The sequence below is a fragment of the Theropithecus gelada genome, chromosome 12, assembly GCF_003255815.1.
Source record: "Theropithecus gelada isolate Dixy chromosome 12, Tgel_1.0, whole genome shotgun sequence".
NCBI classification, from domain to species: Eukaryota; Metazoa; Chordata; class Mammalia; order Primates; family Cercopithecidae; genus Theropithecus; species Theropithecus gelada.
The window spans coordinates 80044717-80066043 of record NC_037680.1 but is presented as its reverse complement, the minus strand read 5'-3'; the positions used below and the strand labels follow the sequence as shown (position 1 = coordinate 80066043).

Genomic DNA, 21327 nt, shown 5'->3' with positions numbered 1-21327 from the left:
CAAAAAAAAAAAAAAAAAAAAAAAAAAAAAAAAAAAAAGAAAACCAGTGCACCTTTATCTATTAACAAAACTTGCATAAACTGGGAGTCGGGATATATTCCTTCCCATTTTCAGATGGAAAAATAGAGCAAAAAATGAGTTACACAACTCACTTCTATGGTGTGACCAGAGACCAAATCCATCACTTCCTTGCTTTCTATATGATGACTCATTACCCTGTTAGAGACACGCAATGGCTCCAATAAAACCAACTACAACACAAAAAAGTACCTGATACACATGTTAGGGCAATCATCGTAGCTTAATAGCTTAGTTTCAAACTCTATTATATGAAACTCACACAAGAATACAAAGTCCTTCCTAAATAAGGAAAAACTACACAAAATTAAAACAAATTCAAGTTCATAAGAAATGAATGTTTGAATAAATTTTAAAATGCATTATAGCACATGAAGTGGGGCAGCAAAAACAAGGGGCTAGATTTAAGGTCTACTGGGTCCATTTTAACAGCTAGCACTGCAAGAATATAAGATAAAATAAAAGAATGACATTTTATCATAGATACCCTCCTTTGGCCACGGGTTTATTATTTTGTCCCTGCTCTCTTTTTCCTCTTTCCCTCAAAGTATTTAATTCACTTCCCTTAAAGAAATTAATTTGTTTCCCTCAAAGACAAGATGTTAACTAAAAGACAACAGAAACATGGAATGAGGAAGAGAACAGCACAAGTTGACACCCCCTAGAGTTAAATGTGGTGGGGGAAAAAGAGTTAATTCAACTCAGTGGACTATAAGGAAGAGCTAAAAGCTATAAGAATTATGACAAGGGAAAATGTGTAACTCCAGTAACGGATAAACCCAAAACACACACCAGTATTTCTCAAATTCTCACCTTCCTTCTCATAGCTGATGTGTTCATTTGGGCAGTAATATGGTATCATACACACTGGTGATACACATGCTTATTAGTCCCATATATTCCCAAGCTGCAGAAATATTTTCCTCTAATATACAAAAAAAAAAAAAAAAAAAAAAACCGTCTTTTGTGGTTGTTAGCAAAAACCTGAAAAATATACCAAAAACCAAAATAGTATCTGGTAGACCTATCTGGTTTGCTCATATGCAACACTAAACTTTTCAAAGATTTAAATAGTTGGGAAAGCACTTACTATTCTAAAATCTCATTTGGATTCAATATAGAATTACAAGCAATTTTCTTTTTTCTTTATTATTATTTTTTTTTTATTTTTAGTAGAGACGAGGTTTCACCATGTTGTCCAGGCTAGTCTCGAACTCCTGACCTCAGGTGATTTGTCCGCCTCGGCTTCCCAAAGTGCTGGGATTACAGGCGTGAGCCACCGTGCCCAGCCAGAAGCAAATTTTTGTCGAAAGCAAAACTCATCTGATCAAAAAAGAAAATACTGTCGGGCACAGTGCCTCATACCTGTAACCCCAGCACTTTGAGAAGCCAAGGCCAGCGGATCACTAGAGGTAAGGAGTTTGAAACCAGCCTGGCCAACGTGGTGAAATCCCATCTCTACTAAAAATACAAAAATTAGGGCCGGACACGGTGGCTCACGCCTGCAATGCCAGCACTCTGGGAGGCCGAGGTGGGTGGATCACCTGAGGTCAGGAGTTTGAGACCAGACTGGCCAAGATGGTGAAACCCCATCTCTACTAAAAATACCAAATTAGCCAGGCATGGTGGCGAGCGCTGGTAGTCCCAGCAACTCCGGAGGCTGAGGCAGGAGAATCGCTTGAACCCAGGAGGAGGAGAACTGCAATGAGCTAAGACTGTGTCCAGAATTGGTTCCTTCTAGTGGGTTCTCGGTCTCCCTGACCTCAAGAATGAAGCCGCAGACCCTCGCAGTGAATGTTACAGTTCTTGAAGATGGTGTGTCCCGAGTTTGTTCCTTCAGATGTTCAGAGGTGTCTGCAATTTCTTCCTTCCGGTGGGTTTGTGGTCTCGCTTGACTTCAGGGTGAAGCTGCAGACCAGACCTTCACAGTGAGTGTTATACAGCTCTTAAAGGGTGGCGCCTCTGGAATTGTTTATTCCTCCCGGTGGGTTCCTGGTCTCGCTGGCTTCAGGAGTGAAACTGCAGACCTTCACGGTGAGTGTTACACCTCAAAAACGTAGTGCGGACCCAAAGAGTGAACAGCAGCAAGATTTATCACGGAAGAGCTAAGAAGGCATCCTCCACAGCGTGGAATGGGACCCCAGTGGGTTGCCACTGCTAGCTCCGTGGCCAGCTTTTATTCCCTTATTTGGCCCTGCCCACTTCCTGCTGATTGGTCCATTTTACAGAGTGCTGATTGGTACATTTACAGACCTTTAGCTAGACACAGAGTGCTGATTGGTGCATTCACAAACCTTTAGCAGACACAGAGCGCAGATTGGTGTGTTTACAATCGTTTAGCTAGACAGAATAAGTTCTCCAAGTCCCCACCCGACCCAGAAGCCCTGCTGGCTTCACCTCTAAAAATCACGCCATTGCACTCCAGCCTGGGCAATAACAGTGAAAATTCATCTCAAAAAAAAAAAAAAAAATGCAAAAATTAGCCGGGTGTGGCGGCAGTCCCCTGTAATCACAGCTACTCAGGAGGCTAAGGCACAAGAATCACTTGAACCCAGGAGGCAGAGGTTGCAGTGAGACGTGATCGCGCCACTGCACTCCAACCTGGGCAACAGAGCGAGAGACTCTGTCTCAAAAAAAAAGGAAAAATATATATATTTATTTAAAAATTAAATTGTTCTTGATTATTTTCATCAGGAAATACACCATTAGTACTTTAAAGCAATTACTGGCATTGTTGGGGTTTTATTATTAAAGATTGTTTCCTTTCTATGAATAATATTAATGGCCTATAGTATTTTCTTATAATTGTAAGATGATACAACTTAAGCTGCTCAATAAGACTGTCTCTAAACAAAGTTTAAGCACAAAGGTTTACCATGGAGTAAGAACCAAATGGAAATATATAAATGAATAGTAACATCTGACATTTCAAGCACTATCAAGGGTCACTGCAGCCTCTGTGCTCACTGCAGCCTCCACCCCCTGAGCTCAAGGAATCCTCCCATCTCAGCCTCCCAAGGAGCTGGCACACCATCACACACCTCTATATCCAGCTAATTTCTATAATTTTTGTAGAGATGGGGTCTCTCGTCTTTTTGCCGAGGGTAGTCTCAAACTCCTGGGCTCAAGCAATCCTCCCACCTCAGCCTCCCAAAGTGCTGAGATTAGAGGTGTGAGCCACCACATACACCAAGAAACAGTGCTTTAACTAACTTGGACAAAAACTGTTACTTTTGGAAAGGCAGAAAGGGCACCTGATTAGTGGCCAAAGAGGACATGATTTAATTAACATATTTTTGTCAGAAGAGCCTATATGCAAATAACATCAAATAGTATTAAACCAATCTCAATTAATCAGAGAGTTTTAAATCTACTTCTAAAAACATGTTTTTAAACCTCATTAGTAACTCTGAAGGGCTGGGCACAGTGGCTCACACCTGTAATCTCAACACTTTGGGAGGCCCAGGCAGAAGGATGTCTTTGAGGTCAGGAGTTGGAGATCAGCCTGGGCAATCCCATCTCTATTTCAAAAATAAAGAAATAAATAGCCCTAGAAATTCGGTCTTTAATCACTCATTTCAAAAGAACGAAAAAAACCTCAAATATAATGCCTTGTCATTACATGCACATAACATGTTTGTACCACAAACTAACCTGCTCACATTAATTTTTTTGTTTTGTTTTTTGAGACGCAGTCTCGCTCTGTCCTCCAGGCTAGAGTGCAGTCCCGCAATCTCAGCTAACTGCAACCTCTGCTTCCCGGGTTTAAGCAATTCTCCTGCCTCAGCCTCCCGAGTAGCTGGGACTACAGGTGTGTGCCACCACATCCAGCTAATTTTTGTATTTTTAGTAGAGACAAGGTTTCACCACATTGGCCAGGCTGGTCTCAAACTCCTGACCTCAGGTGATCCGCCTGCCTCGGCCTGCCGCTTGCTTTTAGTTTTGGCCGGAGGCTCCACTTCCCAATATGCAGGCTGTAATCCTCTACAGGAAATAAAGCTCTCCTTTTTCTTCTTCCACAGATCTCATGGTCTTTTGTTAACGGTATAGACTATTATTTACACATGAATAAAATTCATAATTATTCATGTTAATACATTATAAACAAATGCATGATTAAAAAACTAGAAATAATATAAATTTCATGTCAATAAATTTAAACTTCTTTTCTCTCAAAAATAGTGAGATGTGTGTGTATATGTGTGTGTATAAGCATTATATCAAGCCAAGCAATTTAAATTTTTTTTTGTCAGCCTAGACTGCTCTTCTAGATTCAGAATAAAAGGTTTTAAAGGAGATTAGTCAGGCATGGTGGCACGCACCTGCAATCCCAGCAGTAGTACTAGAGAGACTGAGGCAGGAGGAGTGCCTGAGACCAGAAGGCAGAGGCTGCAGTGAGCTGAGATCATGCCACTGCACTCCAGCCTGGATGACAGAGTGAGACCTTGTCTCAAAAATAAATAAATAAATAAATAAATAAATAATTAAATAAATAAAAGGTTTTGAGGGAGACAAGGAATCACTATTTAAGCACTATCTCCTGGCAGAAGACTTTGGTACTACATATTGAAAGAAGCTGGCATCCCTTGTTGGCTTCCCCTATTCAACTTTGTTTCGTAGGTTCCTAACAACCTATCTCCTTGCCTTTATTCAAAGTCTTCAACAGATAAGTGGGTAAGGCCACATAATAGCAAGAAAAACAAAAAAATAGTCCCATATTATATGCAATTCAACTTCATTAATTCAAAATTTACAACAAAGACTCTTCATAGAAATCAAAGTGGTAACAGAACTAGACTTGGTCCATGAGTTACTTACCACTGACCTCACAGAATGGAAAGATGCTCAATAAAGATTTTTGAATGACCAGGAAGGAAAAAAACATATAATAAAATAAATGGTATGAATCATAAGTTCATTTTACTCAACAAAAATTTATTGAACACTAAGAAATGAGGACATAACAAGCAAAAAAAAAAAAATGAACATAATTCCTCTCTTCACAGAATTTTAGTTTAGCAGAGTCAGAGGTAAACTTGAGTTGACTCATCTAATTTGTTATAATAGGAATATCTCCCTTGCTTACACCTCCCAGGAAGCTGTAGATCAATTCAGACATTTGATGATCTTCCATTATCAACTAAGTCCTGCACTAAGTAACTGTAAATAAACTGTTTAATTCTAAAGCACCAACCATATGTGGAATATTAGTGTCAATTCTGTTGGCCATATCTACATTAAATATTCTGGACAAATAAAAAGTATTTGCCAACTTTCATTTTCCAGAGCATAAATCTATCAACTCTTCAAATTTGCAAAACTAAGTTTTTGTTTTGTTTTGTTTTGTTTTTTGACATGGAGCCGCACTCTGTTGCCTAGGCTGGAATGCAGTAGTGCAAACTAGGCTCACTGCAACCTCTCGGGTTCAAGCGACTCTTGTGCCTCAGCCTCCCGAGGCACTACAGGTGCACACCAACATACCCGGATAAATTTTTTTGTTTTTAGTAGAGATGGGGTTTCACCATGTTGGCCAGGCTGGTCTCAAACTCCTGAGCTCAGACAATCTGCCTACCTCAGCCTCCCAAAGTGCTAGGATTACAGGAGTGAGCCATTGTGCCTGGCCCAAAACTAATTTATTTCACTGCCCTCAGACATTTTCTAATAATTACTAGAAAAGATCTAATTTGCTCATTTAGCAAATATTTACGGAGTGCCTATTTTGTGCCAGGCACTGTTCCAGGTACTGGAAATGAGTAAGAGACAAAAATCTCTGCCCTCACTTACCAGGGAGGGAAAACACACAAATAAATAAGATACACTGTATGTTAAAAGAAAATATGTAGGGGTAAAAAAAGCATGGAAAGATAAGTATAAGCAAGGGGAGAGTGAGCAAGTGGCAGGAGTATGTTATAATTTTACACAGAGTAACCAAGAAGGGGTCACCAAGAATGTGATGTATCAGCAAAAGCTTGAAGTAAAAGAACCAATCATGTAACTATCTTGGAGTAGAGTACTCCTGGCAGAGGGCATAACAAGTACAAAGTAAAAAGACCCCGAGGCAGAAGTATGCCTGGTATGTTCAAGAAAAGGAAGCCAAAGTGGCTGAAGTTGAGTGAACAAAGAAGGGTACGGGAGTATAACAGGAGATGATGTCAAGGCTAGATGCTGATCGCTTGTGGCTTGTAGGCAATATTGTTTGGTTTTGCTTCAGTTTGCTTTGGGGTTTTTTTTTTTCCCCCCAGCTTTACTGAGGTATAACTGACAAAAACTGTATATATTTAAAGTGTACAACATGATGACATGATACACATATAAACTGTAAAATAGTTATCACAATCAAGATAATCATTTCTTGATTATCTTTGGTGGGGGCGGGGAGTGGGAACACTTAAAATCTACCCTTGACCAGGCAAATAGTAGCTCACACCTATAATCCCAGCACTTTGGGAGGCCAAGGTGGGTGGATGGGTAGAGCCCAGGAGTTCGAGACCAGCCTAGGCAACAGGGCGAAACCCTGTCTCTACAAAAATTAGCAATGTGTGGTGGTACACGCACGTAGTCCCAGCTACTCGGAAGGCTGAGGTGGGAGGATCACTTGAACCTGGGGAGGTGAGGCTGCAGTGAGCCGTGATCATGCCACTGCACTCCAGCCTGGGTAACAGAAAAAGATCTTGTCTCAAAAAAAAAAAACAAACACACACACACATATATATACACACTGACTGTCTTAGTAAATTTCAAGTATACAATATTATTAACTATAGTTACTACATAGTACATTACACCCCCAAAACACATTCATCCTATAACACAAACTTGTGCCCTGTGCCCAACATCTCCCCATTTCTCCCCACCTCCCAATGGCCCCTGGCAAACACCATTCTATTCTCTGCTTCATTCTATGGGTTCAACTTTTTAGATTCCTCATGTAAGTGAAATCATACGGTATTTGTCTCTCTGTGCCTGGCTTATTTCACTTACCATAATGTTCTCCAGGTTCATCCATGTTGTCACAAATAGTAGGGTTTCCTTCTTTTTATGGCTGAATAATATTCTATTATATATGCAGTTGACCCTTGAACTGTGTGGTCCAATATACACAGATTATTTTCAACCAAATACGGTATTCATCCACATATACAGATGGATGGATGACTTTTCATATACACGCGTTCCACAGGGGTGACTGCAGGATTTGAGTACATGTAGATTTGGGTATGCTTGGGGATCCTAGAACCAACGCCCCATGTAGACTGAGGGAAAACCGTGCATACAGTACACATTTTCTTCATCCATTCATCCACTGACACTTAGGTTGTTTCCATATATTAGCTACCATGAATAATGCTGAAATAAACATGGGTGTGCAGACGTCTCTCTGAGATAATGATTTCATTCCCTAGGGATATATACCCAGAAGTGGGATATATGTTTGTCCTATTTTTAATTTTAGGGAGAACTGGTTTTTCTTTTTTTTTTTTGAGACGGAGTCTTGCTCTGTTGCCCAGGCTGGAGTGCAGTGGCATGATCTCGGCTCACTGCAACCTCTGCCTCCCAGGTTCAAGCAATTCTCCTGCTTCAGCCTTCAGAGTAGCTGGGTCTACAGACACTCACCACCACACCCAGCTAATTTTTTTATTTTTAGGAGAGACAGGGTTTCACCATATTGGCCAGGCTGGTCTTCAACTCCTGACCTCAGGTGATCCACCAGCCTCGGCCTCCAAAAGTGCTGAATGACAGGCATGAGCCACCACGCCCCCGCTGGAACCAGTTTTTCAAAATGGCTGTTCCAATTTACATTCCCACTGAATACAAGGATTCTCTTTTCTCCACCTCCTTGCTATTAAGTTGTATGAGTCCTTTATATATATATATATACACACACACACACATATATACACACATACACAAACACGCACACACATACTGGATATAAACCCTTTATCAGATAGATGTATGGTTTGCACATTTTCTCCCATTCCATACACTGTCTTTTCATTTTGTGTCCTTTGCTGTGCAGAAGCCGTTAAGTTTGATGTAGTCACTCTCATCTTTTCTTGCTTTTGTTGCCTGTGCTTTCGGTGTCATATTCATAAAAACCATTGCCAAGACCAGTATCAAGGAGCTTTTTCCCCTGTGTTTTCTTCTAGGAGTGTATCAGTCCATTCTTATGATCATATGAAGGAATATCTAAGGCTGGGTAATTTATAAAGAAGAGGTTTAATCAGCTCTTGGTTCTGCAGGCTTTACACAAAGCATAGTGCTGGCAGGTACTTCTGGTGAGGTGTAATCATGGCAGAAGTGGAGCCAGCATGTCACATGGTGGGGGGGCTCCCAGACTAATTTTAAACAACCAGTTCTCACGTGAAGCAAGCAAGAACTCACTTATCACCAAGGGGATGGTGCTACACCATCCATGAGGGATCTGCCCCCATAATTCAGTCATCTCCCACTAAGACCCACCTCCAACACTAGGAATCACATTTCAACAAGAGATCTGAAGGGAACAAACATCTGACCCATATCCAAGAGTTTTATAATTTCAGATCTTACATTTAAGTCTTTAATCCATTTCTAGCTAATTTGTGTGTGTAATATAACGATCCAATTTCATTCTTTTGCATGTGGATATAGTTCTCCCAATGCCATTAACTGAATTATCCTTTCCCCATTGCGTACCTGGTGCCTTAATCAAAGCTTAGTTGACTGCACAGATGTGGGTACATTTCTGGGCTCTATTGTATTCCATTAGTCTACGTGTCTTTTATGCCAGTCACACCCTGCTGTGATTACTATAGCTTTTCTTGAGATAGAATTTCGCTCTGTTGCCCAGGATGGAGTGCAGTGGCGTGATCTCAGCTCACTGCAACCTCCACCTCCTGGGTTCAAGCGATTCTCCCAACTCAGCCTCCTGAGTAGCTGGGACTACAGGCATGTGCCACCATGCCCAGCTAATTTTTGTATTTTTAGTAGAGATGAGGTTTCTCCACGCTGGCCATGCTGGTCTTGAACTCCTGACCTCAGGTGATGCGGCTGCCTCGGCCTCCCAAAGTGCTGGGATAACAGGCGTGAGCCACCATGCCTGGCCTAGAGCTCTGTAATATAGTTTGAAATCAGGAAGTATGATACCTCCAACTTTGTTCTTATTCAAGACTGCTTTGGCTATTCAAAGTCTTTTGTGGTTTCCTATGACTTTTAGGGTCTTTCTATTTTTGTGAAAAATACCACTGGAATACTGATAGAGAGTGCATTAAATCTATAGTTGGGTTTGTGTAGTATGGACATTTTAACAATATCAAATCTTCCAATTCATGAGCACAGGATATCTTTCCATTTATTTGCATCTTCTTCAATTACTCTCATAAATGTTTTTTAGTTTTTAGTGTACAAATCTTTCACCTCCTTGGTTAAATTTATTCCTAAGTATTCTATTCTTTCTGCTGCCGTTGTAAATGGAAATGTTTTCTTAATTTCTTTTTCAGATCGTTTGCAGTTAATATGTAGAAACACAACAGATTTTTGCATGTTGATCTTGTCTCCTACAACTTTACTAAATTTGTTAATTAGTTCTAACAGTTTTGGTGGAGTCTTTAGGGTTTTGTATACATAAGGGATCATGTCATTTGCAAACAAAGACAATTTAACTTCTTCCAATTTTGATGCCTTTTATTTATTTTTCTTTCCTACCTGGCTGGCTAGGATTTCTAGTATTTTGCAGTACTTGATTAAATAGAACTAGTGAAATTGGGCACCACTGTCTTATTCCTGATCTTAGAGGAAAAGGTTTCAACTTTTCATGCTTGAGTATGATGTTAGTTGTGGGCTTGTCATATATGGCCTTTGAGACATCACTAACAACAGAATAGCTAAAATTTTAAAACCTGACAAAACCAAATGCTGACAAAGACGAAGAACAACTGGATCTTTGCTGGTGGGAACGCAAATGGTACCATCGTTTTTGGAAAAGAGTTTGGCAATTTGTATAAAGCTAAACATACACTTACCATATGGTAATAATCCCACTATTAGATATTTATTGTCAAGGCAAAGAGAAGGCAGTGTGATAGACCTGCCCAAGTGCTTGTTAGGTTCAGAAAGCCTACCATTTACATAGAGAGCAGAAGGAAGAGTAGTAAAAGAGTAGTAAAAAGCAGAGCAATACCAAAACAAAAGGAGCCAGGTGACTACAACATAGATATGACACTCTGTTGCAGATGAGCCAATGCCATGCTGCAACTAAAAGTCTTACAGCCTGCAGCTACTACTTAAAAGGGTACAACGGAGAGCCTCACCTCATCAGAACCAGGAGGTGATGAGGCACTGTTATCATGTACAGCTTCCTTGGCAGATGAAGAGATTGAGAAAGGGCTTCACATAAGGTCCTCACAAACTTCCCATAATCTCATATTCCAAGAGGATCACAAGGTGCTCTGCCAAGAGTCAGATCAGATGCAGTTCAAACGCTGCCTATGCAGCCTATGCAGATACATCCACTGTCACCAGCGTACAACAGTGGATCTGTTCCCTTAAATTTACCCAAAAGAGTGAAGACTTAGGTTGCACCAACACCTGTATACAAATATTTATAGCTATATTCACCACTGCCTAAAACTAGAAACATCCAGAAATCCATCAGTTGGTGAACGGATGAACAAATTATGATTCTTTCATACCACAGAATATTACTCAGTAGTAAGAAGGAACGAAGTACTGACAAAACACAGTAACACTGATGATTTTCAAACGTATTAGGACTTCTAGTACCAAGAAGTCAAACACAAAAGGCTCTATACTATATAATGCCCTTTATATGGCATTCTGGAAAAGGCAAAAACTAGAGGGACAGAAAACATACCAGTGTTTATCAAAGGCTAGTAGTGGAGGGACAGGACTGACTACAGAGGATACAAGGAAAATTTTACATTGTGGTGGTTACATGACTATGTAAGTTTATCGTAATTCATAAACCTTTACACCTAAAAAGGGTGATTTGTTCCATATATGTATTAAACCTCAATAAACCTGACTTTAAAAATCAAATGAGAAAAAATTCATGTTGTAAATGATTCAACACAAAGCTGTTACATCATTCAAATTTTCTACAAAGTATATTACTTGTTTAAGAAAAAAGAGCAAAACTATGCTCTTTGCATGAACTCCGCAAATATGAAAAGTATTGTAAAACTTTACAGAACATAAATGTCACTCAAAAAATCAAATAGGAAAAAACTTGCAAGGTAAATTTACAGGTAATTATATCCTACTTATAAAATAATTCAAGGCCAGGCATGGCAGCTGACAGCTGTAATCCCAGCACTTTGGGAAGCCAACGCAGGAGAACTGCTTGAGCCCAGGTGTTCCAAGACCAACTGCTTGAGCCCAGGTGTTGCTATGCCTGAGCAACATAGTGAGAGCCCACCTCTAACAACAACAACAAAAAATTAGCTGGGCATGGTGGCATAAGACTGTAGTCCCAGCTACTTTGGGAGCTGAAGTGGGAGGACTGTTTGAGCTTGGGAGTGCAAGCTGCAGTGACCCATAATCGTGCTACTACACTCCAGCCTGAGTGACAGAGTGAGACCCTGTCTCAAAAAAAATAAAAATAAAGCAATAAAAATAATTCAGTGCATAGGCTCTTGAATATTCAAATCTGTATTTCTTACATTCAGCAACTATTTAATGAGTGGCTACTACATGTAGAACACCCTATGGCTAATGGGAAAATACAGAAATGTTTAAGAAATGACTCCATTTTCTAGGACCTTTGTATCTGGAAGGAAACACAAAGTAAAAGAAAAATCCAAAATAGAATGGTGTCGCCCTACATGCTCCTTCATGAATCCAATCTATTAACCAATCCCATAAAAATTCAACCATAAGCTATCAAAAATCTACAACTAGGCCAGGCACGGTGGCTTACACAGTAATCCCAGCACTTTGGGAGGCTGAGGCAGGCGGATCACCTAAGGTCAGGAGTTTGAGACTAGCCTGGCCAATATGGTGAAACCCCGTCTCTACTAAAAATATAAAAATTAGCCAGGCATGGTGGCATGCACCTGTAATCCCAGCTACTCGGGAGGCTGAGACAGAAGAATTGCTTGAACCCAGGAGGTAGAGGTTGCAGTAAGCCAAGATCGTGCCACTGCACTCCAGCCTGGGTGACAGAGATTCTGTCTTAAAAAACAAAATCTACAACTAGCCTAATGTAACTTTCAGAATATTCACAAGGTAGAGTCAAATGGTGTCTAGATTGGCTTTGTCTTCTCTATTGTTTTTTTCCCAGCATCTCTGGACAGTGAGTAGGGTGCTACAAAATGGATTTGGGGTGGGTGTAAGCAAATCACAGCATATTATCCACCAAATACACTTCATCCACCAAAAGATTACTTTACACACACTGAAACTGCATACTATTAAATTCCCTGCATTTTAAAAGAAAAAGTAACACCAAAAGCACCTCATGCTCAAATATATGTCTACTACATATTTTACACATAAGTAAATCAATTTGGTTTATATACTATTCTCTGGGTGAGAAAAGGTGACTCTAAATAAAGTAAACCTATCATACATTCACACATTACCCATACCAAGGTAAGAAGAAAAAGTAAATGAGGCTGGGCACAATGGTTCACACCTGTAATCCCAGCACTGTGGAAGGCCGAGGCGGATTGATCACTTGAGATCAGGAATTTGAGACCAGCCTGGCCAACATGGAGAAACCCTGTCTCTACTAAAAATACAAAAATTAGCTGGGTGTGCTGATGCACACCTGTAATCCCAACTACTCAGGAGGCTAAGGCAGGAGAATTGCTTGAATCCAGGAGCTAGAGGTTGCAGTGAGCCAAATCACACCACTGCACTCTAACCTGGGTGAAGGAGTGAGGCTCCATCTCAAAAAAACAAAAAACAAAAAAGAAAAAGTAAACGAACAGTTTATTAATTAATTATTTTGGTAAAGAGCAATTTTGAACCAGGAAGTTCTAAAAGGAAGGGCGAAATGAGGTGAGACTGGATTCCTTGGATCAATAACGGGAATTATGAGGTCACTTAAGTTCATTGGACAAGAAAGTGTAGGAAGTGTACAAATGACAAAATGTTTAAAAGAGCAAGGGGCTCAAATATAAATTAGCCTGTTTTTGCAATCTTGTCAAAGGTCTTGAGGATGACTGATTTGTCACTGAAAATCTATTCACCAAATGTCTCTGCTGAGAGTTAGGGACTAATTTCTTGAGGAATGGTAAACCTTGATCAATTTCAAATGAGTTGAGTCATCTTAATCTATGGGGAATTCAGTCTCCCAAATTCTACTCAGTCTCCTTACTCTCAACTGACCTCTTTCTCCTTCATTCTAGGTATTTTCAGATTCTCCCATTTGCAAGAACATACAGAACTCGACTTATAAATATAACCAATCTCCTCCCAATATACTATATGACATCCATTTAAAAAGAAACTCAAGCCCAGCAACCTTAAAAGTTTCTTTTAAAGGTACAGAATATAGAACATAAACCCATTTCTACAAAAATATTGATATATAGTTGTGCATACAAAAAAGATTTAAAAGTATGAGTACCAGATATATATTCAAGATGATTGGGCAATTTTCCATTTCTTTCATAATATCTACTTGTATTCTCTAATAATTTTTCAACAATGAGCATGTATTCTAATTATTTTTATTAAATAAAAATTTTAAATCTTTATAGCATTTTAGTAATTACTTTTTATGAAACTGACTGATAATATCCCCTTGTAAACCTCTCATGAAGTTTTTAGTGAACTCTGGGAGTATCCACACTGATTAAGAGAAGAAAAGGAAAGCTACTACTATGTCTCCTATTGTTCAAATACATTTCAGGTAAAAACTTAAGGTAAATTCTTAATTTCTTCTCTTTTGAGTAAATCCATATTATGGGATGATTCTACTCTTAATCCAAACAATAAGATTTTACTGTGTATCTATGTGAACTGTCACTCACAAAAATCAGTAACTTTTATCTAACAAAAATGTACATATCAACAAGTTAGCTTTTCAGATTTCAGGAAAGTAACAAATAGAGAGTTATTTCATCTACCAAAACAACTATATTATAATAAAATTCTTCTATTTGCAAAAACGCAGATTCCAAGTTAACCAAAACATTTTTAATTCCTGGACACCTTCAAACATATTAGGCATTATACCTGTAATTTTTTTCTTCTTCTTTTGAGACAGAGTCTTGCTCTGTCACCAGGCTGGAGTGCAATGGCATGATCTTGGCTCACTGCAACCTCTGCCTCCCAGGTTCAAGCGACTCTCCCACCTCAGCCTCCCAAGTAGCTGGGACTACAGGCACACGCCACCATACCCAGCTAATTTTTGTATTTTTAGTAGAGATGCAGTTTCACCATGTTGGCCAGGATGGTCTCGATCCCCTGATCTCGTGATCTGTCTGCCTCAGCCTCCCAAAGTGCTGAGATTACACGTGTGGGCCACCGTGCCCGGCCTAGATATGTATATTAATAAATGAAGAAAAGAAACACCGGTCTCACACGTATCTCAAAAAAAAAGTCTCTACAAACTACTAAATCCTCTGTACAGGCAAAAAGTAAAATCGATCTCATAAATATCAGCAAATTGTAGTAATACTTATCATATTTTAGAAAAAAATATTTTGACTATCCCATTTTCTAGAGGTTAGAATAATGAAACTGTCTAAATTTTTACTAAAAATGACTTTTAGGGGGCCAGGCGCAGTGGCTCACACCTCTAATCCTAGCACTTTGGGAGGCCGAGGCGGGTAGGTCATCTGAAGTCAGGAGTTTCAGACCAGCCTGGCCAACACGGTGAAACTCCATTTCTACTAAAAATACAAAAATGAGCTGGGTGTGTTGGCAAGCGCCTGTAATCCCAGCTACTCGGGAGGCTGAGGTAGGAGAATCACTTGAACCCTGGGGGCAGGGGCTGCAGTGAGCTGAGATCGTGCTACTGCACTCCAGCCTGGGCAACAAGAGCAAAACTCCATCTCAAAAAAAAAAAAAAAAATTTAGGTCGGGCATGGCAACTAACACAATCCCAGCATTTTGGGAGGCTGAGATGGGTGGATCACTTGAGATCAGGAGTTCATGACCAGCCTGGCCAACATGGTGAAACCCCATCTCTACTAAAAATACAAAAAGTATACAGGTGTGGTAGCATGCACCTATAATCCCAGCTATTCAGGAGGCTGAGGCACGAGGATCGCTTGATCCCTGGAGGCAGAGGTAGCAGTGAGCCAAAGTCGTGCCATTGCACTCTAGCCTGGGCAACAAGAGCAAAACTCCGTCGCAAAAAGAAAAGGAAAAGAACAGATTTTTAAACATCTTTTTGGAGACAGAGTCTCACTCTGTCATCCAAGCTGGAGTGCAATGGTGGGATCATGGCTCACTGCAGCCTCCACCTTCCAGGCTCAGGTGATCTTCCCATCTCAGCCTCCTGAGTATGTGGGACTACAAGCATGCTACCAGGCCCGGTTAGTTTTTGTTTTTGTTTTGTTTTGTTTTGTTTTTTGTAGAGAAGGGGTTTCGCCATGTTTCCCAGGCTGGTCTTGAACTCCTGGGCTTAAGCCATCCACTGGCCTTGGCCTCCTAACGTGCTGGGATTACAGGCATGAGCCACTGCTCCTGGCCTTAATTTCTAATGTTAACTGCATTAGTAACCTAGAAAACAGCTACTTACAACCCTACTCTATTTGTAGATTTTGTGTGTGTGTGTGTGTGTATGTGTGTGTCTGTGTGTATGTGTGTTTCAATACAGGAACTATCTGATCACTCCTAATGCTGACGGTATTTCAGAAGGGTACTTTCCTAAGACACAAACAATTTAAACAGAGTACAATTATTTTCAGGACAACACAATTATATCCCTTCCTTGGCTCAATTTTCATATAATCCACACTTAGAATGTTATTTACCTTAAATGTTTTGATGTTCCTAGGCATAAAACCAGTGACTTAAGAACACTGAGCCCAGGCATGATGGCTCATCCCTGTAATCCCAGCATTTTGGGAGGCTGAGGCAGGCAGATCACCTGAGGTCAGGAATTCAAGACCAGCCTGGCCAACACAGTAAAACCCCGTCTCTACCAAAAATACAAAAATTAGCTGGGTGTGGTGGCGCGCGCCTATATTCCCAGCTACTCGGGAGGCTGAGACAGAAGAATCACTTGAACCCAAGAGGCGGAGGTTGCAGTGAGCCGAGATCACACCACTGCACTCCAGCCTGGGCAACAGAGTGAGACTCTGTCTCAAAACAAAACAAAACAAAACAAAACAAAACCAAAACACTGAACAAAAACACTTACTACATATGAAAAACAGATTTTTTTTCTACTTTATAGGCAAAAATTACATTTCCACACAATAAAATGAGTGTTGGGTTAGTTAACTCGAGCTAGTGGCTAAGACATGATGCTATAATAACGCTAAATTAGCCAGGCACGGTGGCTCACGCCTGTAATCCTAACACTTTGGGAGGCCGCGGTGGGTTGATCATCTGAGGCCAGGAGTTCCAGACCAGCCTGGCTAACATGGGGAAATCCCGTCTCTACTAAAAATACAAAAATTAGCCAAGCATGGTGGTGCATGCCTGTAGCTCCAGCTACTCGGGAAGCTGAGGCAGAAGAATCGCTTGAACCCAGGAGGCGGAGGTTGCAGTGAGCTGACATCGAGATCACACCACTACACTACAGCCTGGGTGACAGAGCGAGACTCTGTCTCAAAAAAAAAAAAAAAAGAGGCTAAATTGACCATTTGATCACTGATCCTGTGAATTAATTTTCATCTATTGCAGGGTCACAGGCAGCATCAAAACCCCTGCTAGTCAGTTCTTTAGTCACAAGGCGCTCAGCCAAATGTACAGCTGGATCAGCACAAATCCACTATCACCACGTTCTATTTATCAACTTTCCCAACAAATCATGTAAGAGCTATTATCCTGACAGAGTTTACCAATTATATACTCAAGGCATCCTAAAATAAACGATAATCTAAAAAGAAAAAGTGTAAAATCTACTTCAGATGCTAAATTGAAAAAATAAACTATTTTAGAATCTAAGTTCATTTCTATTAAATTAATATTAATCAATATTTATGTTTTAAATTTTAAAATGTCACCACACTAAATTTTGAGTCCCATTGCTAAAACAGATACTGATAGTAGTGACATTTTTCTCTTTTCAACTGCAGGAGATGTATATAATATTTAAAAAGACAACTGCTGCTCCCTTTAACCTTTCAGCTTTAATAATCCTTATCCTTTTACCTTTATATAGCAATTATAACTTAAGAGGAACTTGTCCCTTCAAATTACAACAAAAAACCATCTTGCAAAAGAGAGAGAAATCTGCTTATTTTTTATTTCTTACTGGTAATAATTGCAATCCACTTTTCCACCCTCAATTTCTCTTCTGACCTGCAACTTTTTCCCCGTAATATGCTGCACAAGGCAATGGAATTACCACTTCAGTCCTTTAGGTTTTGCCTCTACTAGAGTTTGTGAATTCCCTCAGAAGAGCATTGCTTCCTCCAGTCCTCCTTGGTACCAGCAGTGCACTACAGAGCGTAAATTAACTACATGGTATTAATTTCCTCCAAGATCAGCCTCTCCTACTAACTAGACTATCAAACTCTGTAGACACTAGGTATGTACCATCCACCCCTCATACAGTTCTAGGCCATAAAAGACTTTCAATTTTAGAGAAACATTGAGCAACTGAACCTTTTTTTTTTTTTTTTTTTGAGACATAGTTTTACTCTTGTCGCCCAGGCCTGAACCTCTAAATCTTTTCTACCCCACTCATATCAGCAAAGTACCTTACAAGTGGACATTTGTATGTTTTTGTATTAACCTTGCCTACATTCCTTTCCTAGTAGCCATACTCAACTGCCTCTTTCGAGGGAACAGGTTTATACTGTGGTTCATTTTCAAATATAAATGTTGTCTACAAGATAATAGTATGTCTAACCAAACAAAATCTCACTTCCATGATCAACAATGTGGCCATTACAAAACTTATGAACCTATAAAATTGTAACACCAGTTTCTTAAAATTTACACTAAAACATGAAAATGCTTTCCTATACAGCTAACGTTAAGAAAGGTGCCTCACGCCTATAATCCCAGCACTTTGGAAGGCCGAGGTGGGTGGATCACTTGAGGTCAGGAGTACGAGACCAGTCTGGCCAACATGGTGAAACCCCATCTTTACTAAAAATACAAAAATTAGCCGGCTCTGGTGGCGGGCGCCTGTAGTCCCAGCTACTCGGGAAGCTGAAGCACGAGAATTTGCTCAAACCTAGGAGGCCGAGGTTTCAGTGAGTCGAGATCGGGCCACCGCACTCCAACCTGAGCTACAGATCGAGATTGTGTCTCAAAAATAAAAGAAAAAAGAAAGATCCCTGGAGAGATGGAGGTGGGAGCAGGGGAAAAAAAAAAAAAAAAAAAAAAAAAGAAGGAAAAAAGAAGGGGGGGGGGGGGAAGGAAAAAAAAAAAAAAAAAAGGACTGTGAAGAAACAGTTTAACATACTGCTTCCATTTCCACCTTTATCCCAAGAGAATTTAAATGGGAAAGAAAAAAAAATGGAGGCAGAATCCATAATTCAAAATAACCGTTAACAAAAAAGCAAAAGATGCTGGATTTTGCAAACTGCATTTTAACCTCCTATCCTTTCAAGTAATGTTTAAAGAAGGATTTTTCTTTAATCCACAGAATATTTTGCTTCATCCAGGAGCAGCTGGATCTCGTATCATCCAGTATCCCCCGCCTCCACACACACGCCGCTACCACTATAAGCCCCTGTGCCAAACGATCCATCACGGTAAAAAATAATAATTAAAAAAAAAATTTAAAAAACAGGAGGTTCATCTTCCCAATTCTAAGAAACAGTCATAGTCCGTCCTCTTCCCACCCCCAGGAAAATTGCCTATTCTAACGGGACCAGGAGGGAGGGGAGAGTCAGCTCACCATCCTTCTCCACAGGGAGAAAAATGGCATTAACTTCCAACAAGAGACTGCTGCTCTTCTACCGTATCCCCTTTAGAACATAAAATATTAAGAAAGGGTTTCTGAAGCATTCACAGGAACAGAAAACTGAAGCCTGAAGCACTTCACTCTGCAGCAAGATAGCCCCTTAAAAATCGTCCAGAATGTGGGGGATGGAGGTAACCCGTCAATACAAGCGACACCCCTACCCTAAGAGGGAGCAGGATTCCGTCAAACAGAAAATGCCACTCTCCGCCCCCTCTGCCATCCGGAACGCTGACCGGCGCGGAGTGCGGGGGCGGCCGAGGGCAGCAGCGGCGAGGAGGCGGGACGCGACACACGCACCGCGCCGAGGACTGCTTCACGGCTTTTAAAAAGGTTTTTAAAATGCAGTTTCTCCAGCCGGAGGATTCCCACCCATTCACCAGCCCCAGCCCTCACCCAGCTCCCCACCCCCATCGGGGACTCCGCCGGGCCGTGTCCCCGCGGCGGCCTCGGCCCCACACCCCGAGGCGCGCGGCCCCCCATGGGGGAGTCCCCTACGCGTCCCTCACCGCCCCCTGAGGCCCGACGCGCCCCAGCGGGGGATGCTCTCGCACCTGGATGTAGTTGTTCTCGCAGTAATCGGCCACCCGTTCCAGATTCGTGTAGCTGTCGAAGAGGGCCCGGCGGCCCCCCGGGATTTCCTCTTCCAGCAGCATCTGCAACTCCGCCATCTTCACATCCTCCTCCTCCTCCTCCTCCTCCTCACACAGCTCGCAGAGGGAACGGCGGCCGCAGCGCCAGAGAAACCCAGGACCGGGAGAGGAGGAGCGGTGGCGACGGCGGCGGTAACTCGGGAGGAGCGAGAAACAGCCCCAGCGCGCGACAGGGGAGGGGGCGACGGGGGCGGGGCGCGAGCCGACGGACTGCGAGGACGGTCACCGCGGCGACGGCCGGGCGCGCGCACGCGCGCTCCCCTTCCTCCGCCCCCGGGAGCCCGAAAAAGATTCCCACCCTCGCCCGCGCCGCCGGCCCCTCCCCCACTTCCGGCGTCTCCTAGCGACGGCGGGGGTAGGAGCCGGGATGCGCGCGGGAGGTGGTGGCGCAGTTAACCCTTCCGCCGCCCGCCGACCGCTAGAGCAACTCGAGAAGCCCCCACCTCCCGGCGTCCTTTGTTTGTCCGGTGGGAACGCACCACCCTGCTCTGCTGGCTTCCCGCCGGCTTCCTCCGGGACTCATCTCGGCTCTGTCCCCATGGAGGTTATCGGCCTGGGGAACTTCTCGAGTCTTTTCTCCCTCTGCCGCTGACGGGAGGCCGAAGGAGGGCACAGCCTCCACTCTTGGGATCCTCCTCTGTGAAAGATCACACTTCATCAGGGCAGGAATAAAACTCACAAACTTCCACGCAGCTTTCAATGCCACCTGACTTCATTTTTCTTAAATTTGACCTCATCCTCTTTATTGCAGTGAATTGCAGTTTACTAACCCCAGCTTTCCTGCGCTCCTGCCTCTTTGCACTTCCCCCACTAACGCCGTTCTCCCCTGCCAGGTTAGCCCCTTTCTCTTGTGGTTTGCGGACCCCTGGGCCTCAGCTTTTCATGTTTGCCATTTCTATGAATCGCTTGCTCACCATCTTTTCTGTCATTTCTCTAATGCTATCAACTTCGCTGTCCTTTTTCCTATTCATGGATTCGGTATTTAAAATTTTGAAAACGATTTTGCTAGTAGTAATTGCCTTCTTCACAGGGCTGTTACATAGATAAAATCAACGTTTACGTGAAAACACCTTGAAGAAACATTAAGTGCTACAAAAATTCAAGGCAGATTCTTGAATTTTGTTCTTGCAGAGTTATAATTGTTTTTATTCTCCAGATGCTGTGTCTTGTTTTCCTAAATCCGACTACCCCACACAGTGTAATCTGGAAAAACTAAAACTCCGGACAATTGCTGAGATATGAAGCCATGACCTTTATTTGTGCTGTGGAAAATCAAAGTTGACTCCAGTCTGTACCATCTTAGACTTGTGTAGTTAGAACAAGATCCATTGTTTCAACACTGTTCTTAATCTGGTGATCTCTTGGCCCTCCTACAGTGAATTTTTTTTCACTCAGATGATGAGGAAACATACTTTCCAAAAAAAGTCACTTTAGCCCGGGCGCGGTGGCTCACGCCTGTAATCCCAGCACTTTGGGAGGTCGAGGCGGGCGGATCATGAGGTCAGGAGATCAAGACCATCCTGGCTAACACGGTGAAACCCCGTCTCT

General features: G+C 41.8%; 1 protein-coding gene across 11 annotated transcripts in view; it reads right to left on the bottom strand.

The window, feature by feature from the left end:
• The window catches only part of ABI2 (abl interactor 2), a 109434-nt gene extending 89359 nt beyond the window's left edge, over nt 1–20075 (bottom strand). For 4 of the 11 annotated variants that reach the window (XM_025404248.1, XM_025404249.1, XM_025404254.1 and 1 more), the window contains exon 1: nt 19681–20075. In XM_025404248.1, the coding sequence (XP_025260033.1) occupies nt 19681–19797 (117 nt within the window). In that variant the 5' untranslated portion in view covers nt 19798–20075. The remainder of the gene's footprint in view (nt 1–19680) is intronic. The other 7 variants (XM_025404252.1, XM_025404255.1, XM_025404256.1 and 4 more) reach the window with 2 other exon arrangements.
• Between the last annotated feature and the right edge of the window lie 1252 nt (nt 20076–21327).